Source organism: Trypanosoma grayi (assembly GCF_000691245.1).
Source record: "Trypanosoma grayi strain ANR4 Tgr_629_V1, whole genome shotgun sequence".
In the NCBI taxonomy this organism is placed as follows: domain Eukaryota; phylum Euglenozoa; class Kinetoplastea; order Trypanosomatida; family Trypanosomatidae; genus Trypanosoma; species Trypanosoma grayi.
In genome coordinates, this window is record NW_008826248.1 from 2,915 (window position 1) to 6,369 (window position 3,455).

Here is a 3,455-nt window from a genome sequence, read left to right on the forward strand (position 1 = left end):
GGGGGGAGACTGTGGAGCGAGGCGCCACATCGTCTCTCGCACACTGCTCCTTCCCTGTCCCACTCTTTGTGCGTGGGTGTGGGTGTGATGACGCAAAGCGCATGGTTTTTTTATTTTATTTTTGTCTTAGTTTCATTCCGTTGGCGTTGTTGCTCTCTATCTATCTATATATCTCATTTTGTTGTTTCTTTGCTGGTTTTGATTTTCGGTTTCTGTTTGTTTGTTTGTTTTTGTTGGAGTGCGTTCGTTCCCCGGAGAACTCTTCATGCTGTTGGCGAGAGGAAGTACGAGAGAGCGAGGGCGCGACGGAGGAGACAGGAAGAAAACGAAAAACACCGCATTATATGCGTATACATAATGTGTCTGCGGGTGCCAAACTCGAAGGGGGGAGGGAATGGAAAGGGGCGAATGAAGAGGACGAAAGAGTAAAGACTGGAGAGAAAAATAGAGGCGAGCGCCAGACTACGTTGTTGTTCCTGTTGCTGTGCCACCTACTACTACTACTACGACTGTTATTATTATTATTATTACTATTATTATCCACCCCAATCAGTCACGCGTGTACACACCCTTCATCACCGCTAGATCTATTCCATTGTGTTCCGTAATATCATTGTAAGTGTGAGCGCATTCCTGTTCGACTGCGCGTGTGTGTGTGTGTCTGAGGGGGGGGGGTTCGCCGTGGATGGTGAGGCCTCCATCAGGTATGTCTGCGTCGATGTATATGTTCTTCATTTGTCCTCGCCACATGTCTCTTCTTTCTCTCGGCTTTCTTGTCTTTACTACCACCTGACGTTTTTTTTTTTTTTCAGTGAGTGAGGCAGCTGTGTACCCGCAAGCAAAAAAAAAAAAAGGGAGCAACTGAAGGCACGAGACGGAAAGGCATCAGCACGTTTATCTTCGCCATCGCCACCACCGCCATCGCCTTCACAACCAGCAGCAATAGCAGCACCAAGTCAAATAGGAAGAATTTGATTGTAGTGGCGCCATATTCTTTGTCTTTCCACTCAGCCGTGGTCACACCCGGCGTTCACTCTGTGTTTCCTCAAACATTGGTCAACGGGAAATAAAAGAAAAAAAAAACAAATTGAAAGAAAAAAGAGGTTAGCAAAGACTGTAAAGTCGTCTTCATCTCCACGTGAGAGATAAAAAGCAGAAAGAGTAAAGATCACGGCAAGAACAAAAAAAAAAGAGCGAGGGAACTTACACTTCACAAAAAGGGACGTGAAAGTTTTATTATCATCATCAACATCATGGGTGGTATACCTTCGCGTGAGGCACCGCCTACCTTCTTCTCTCTGCGGTATGGAACACATGAAGTGGGACTTATTCCTCTTGTGTATCGGTACTTTCACAGCGACAACAGGGAACTGCGGCATCAGTTCATTCGTATGCGCAATGACCCAAGTGTACGCTACAGCTTTATGCGTGATTCCAAGTACGATATGAAGGAGTTGCCCCCGCCAACCTATTCTGAAGAGAAGCTGGACAAGTTTCTTGGTGTTATCGACGAGACACTCTATAACTCTACTGAGGCGATGCTTGAAGATGAGGAGGCTCCACTGCGTCCTGTGCCATGCGCTGTCTGTTTCGTCTACGTGAATGGTCGGGAAGGATCTGACTGCTTCTCATTCTACGGCCGGCGCATTAACGTGATTGGTCACTTCGGCTGCCACACCCATGAAGATCGGGCGGACGAAAATCCATGCCTACACGTGCGCAAAGCCATCCTTAAGGCGGCTGGTGACCGCACACTGGAACGCGTCGTGACACTCGCAGGAATGGTGCTGAAGGAGGAGTTCTTCCGTGCGGTCATGTCGGTGCGCCCCACTGCGAATGCATTGGACTTGTTTCAACGCCGCATATCGCGTCTATCCCTCGTCACCACCACTCCATGGAATAGTTACCCAACGCTCAAGTTCCTCTACGATTCCGCTGTTGTGGGATGGGCTGTGGGGAATATCTCAGATGAAGACGACCGGCCACGCTTCACCACGTACGAGGTGGAGACTAGCGGTGAGTGCGGACTTCAGATGGAGATGAGTGGGGCCTTGCTGCTTCGCGCCATAATGTGGGTGTGTGGCATTCTAACCCCCTCTGCAGTGCGCAGCTCGTGGGAGCAGTTCGTTCTGGATGATGCCCGCTCACAGCAGAAGGACAAGACGGTGGCGCACTGGCTGGCGACAAGTCCGCATGTAAAGACATTCCTCGGTGGCGAGGAATTTACTGCCCACGTGCAGGCCCACCTTGCGGGTTTGCTAGGTGAAGTAGTGCGGGCGCGTGAGACGCCGAGCGATGACCAAAGTCTTTGGTGTCCCAAACAAGAATACAGTCACGACGGGAAACTCTACCGTATCTTTAACTCCCCCATCTGTGGGCCGTTCCTCACGACGGTGAAGATGAAGCAAGATAAGAAGGGGGATATAGCTACTGAACGTAAGGGTAACGGTGGATTTGATCAGTTGAAGGCTAATAACAATGACCCGAGAAAGCGAGGTGTCATGCCAGCAAAAATGCGGGGACAGGGCAACCTCACACCGCAAGCCTACGGTGGTCGGCCGCCCCCGCCGCAGTACCAAGAGAGCATCAACAACGTCATAACCTCATCATACCTCGCCGCCCCATCGCCGAATATCTGCCCTATTCCACTCTCCACCACCGCGCTGACCCACGGAATACCTTCTCCCACCACGGGGGTGCCGTCAATGATGATGCTTTCACCCGATGCCTCAATGAAGCCCTACCACACGCAGGCAGGAACTATACCCGTTGCGCCCACATTTATGCCGTTGTTTCATGGCGCAGCGACACCAAACGCTGTGCCAGTGCAGCCGTACGGAATGCCTTTCATGGTGGTCGGTGCATCGGGGCAGACAGTGCAGCAACCGAACATCATTGCAGTAAGTGGCACCGGGAATGGGGCGGTTGGTGGTGAGAACAGGGCGGCACCTCCGTTCGGTACCTCACCGCCGACGGCAACAGCAACTCCGTCGACGCCATCGGCGTCGACGACGACCACGACGACGACATCCCCAGCAGCAGCAGCAGCACAACCAGCTGTAAACGGTGCAGCCTTCGCATGCGCGATGAATGGGATGCCGTTTCTGGATTCCGCGTCCGCGCAGTCCCTTGCAAACTATGTCTTACTACCCGACGGGCGAATTGGGATGCTGAGCGCCGCCGCGGCGTCTCCAGGCGGGTACTGGAGCTAACGTGTTGCGGTGTGCGCGTGCGTGTCTGCGTGTGTTTCTCTCTCTCCCTCTCTCACAGTGTTTCTCTGTTTTCCTGTGCATGTAAGAAAATGTGTGCTTGACACATCACGTAGGACTGAGCGAATAAATCGGTATGCACACACATGCAGAGTGACGGATACAGAGAGAAGGGGGAGAAGCCCTCTGCGGTCACGCATCTGAGCGTAACGGAACTCAAAACAAAAACACACACACACACACACA

At 52.0% G+C, this 3,455-nt stretch overlaps 1 protein-coding gene across 1 annotated transcript; it reads left to right on the top strand.

Moving 5' to 3' along the window:
- Nucleotides 1-1,253: 1,253 nt before the first annotated feature.
- DQ04_06291000 (hypothetical protein) lies at nucleotides 1,254-3,212 on the top strand (the record flags this gene model as incomplete). Its single annotated transcript, XM_009314630.1, has 1 exon — nucleotides 1,254-3,212. The coding sequence occupies one exon, from the start codon at nucleotides 1,254-1,256 to the stop codon at nucleotides 3,210-3,212; it is 1,959 nt and encodes a 652-aa protein (XP_009312905.1).
- Nucleotides 3,213-3,455: the final 243 nt, after the last annotated feature.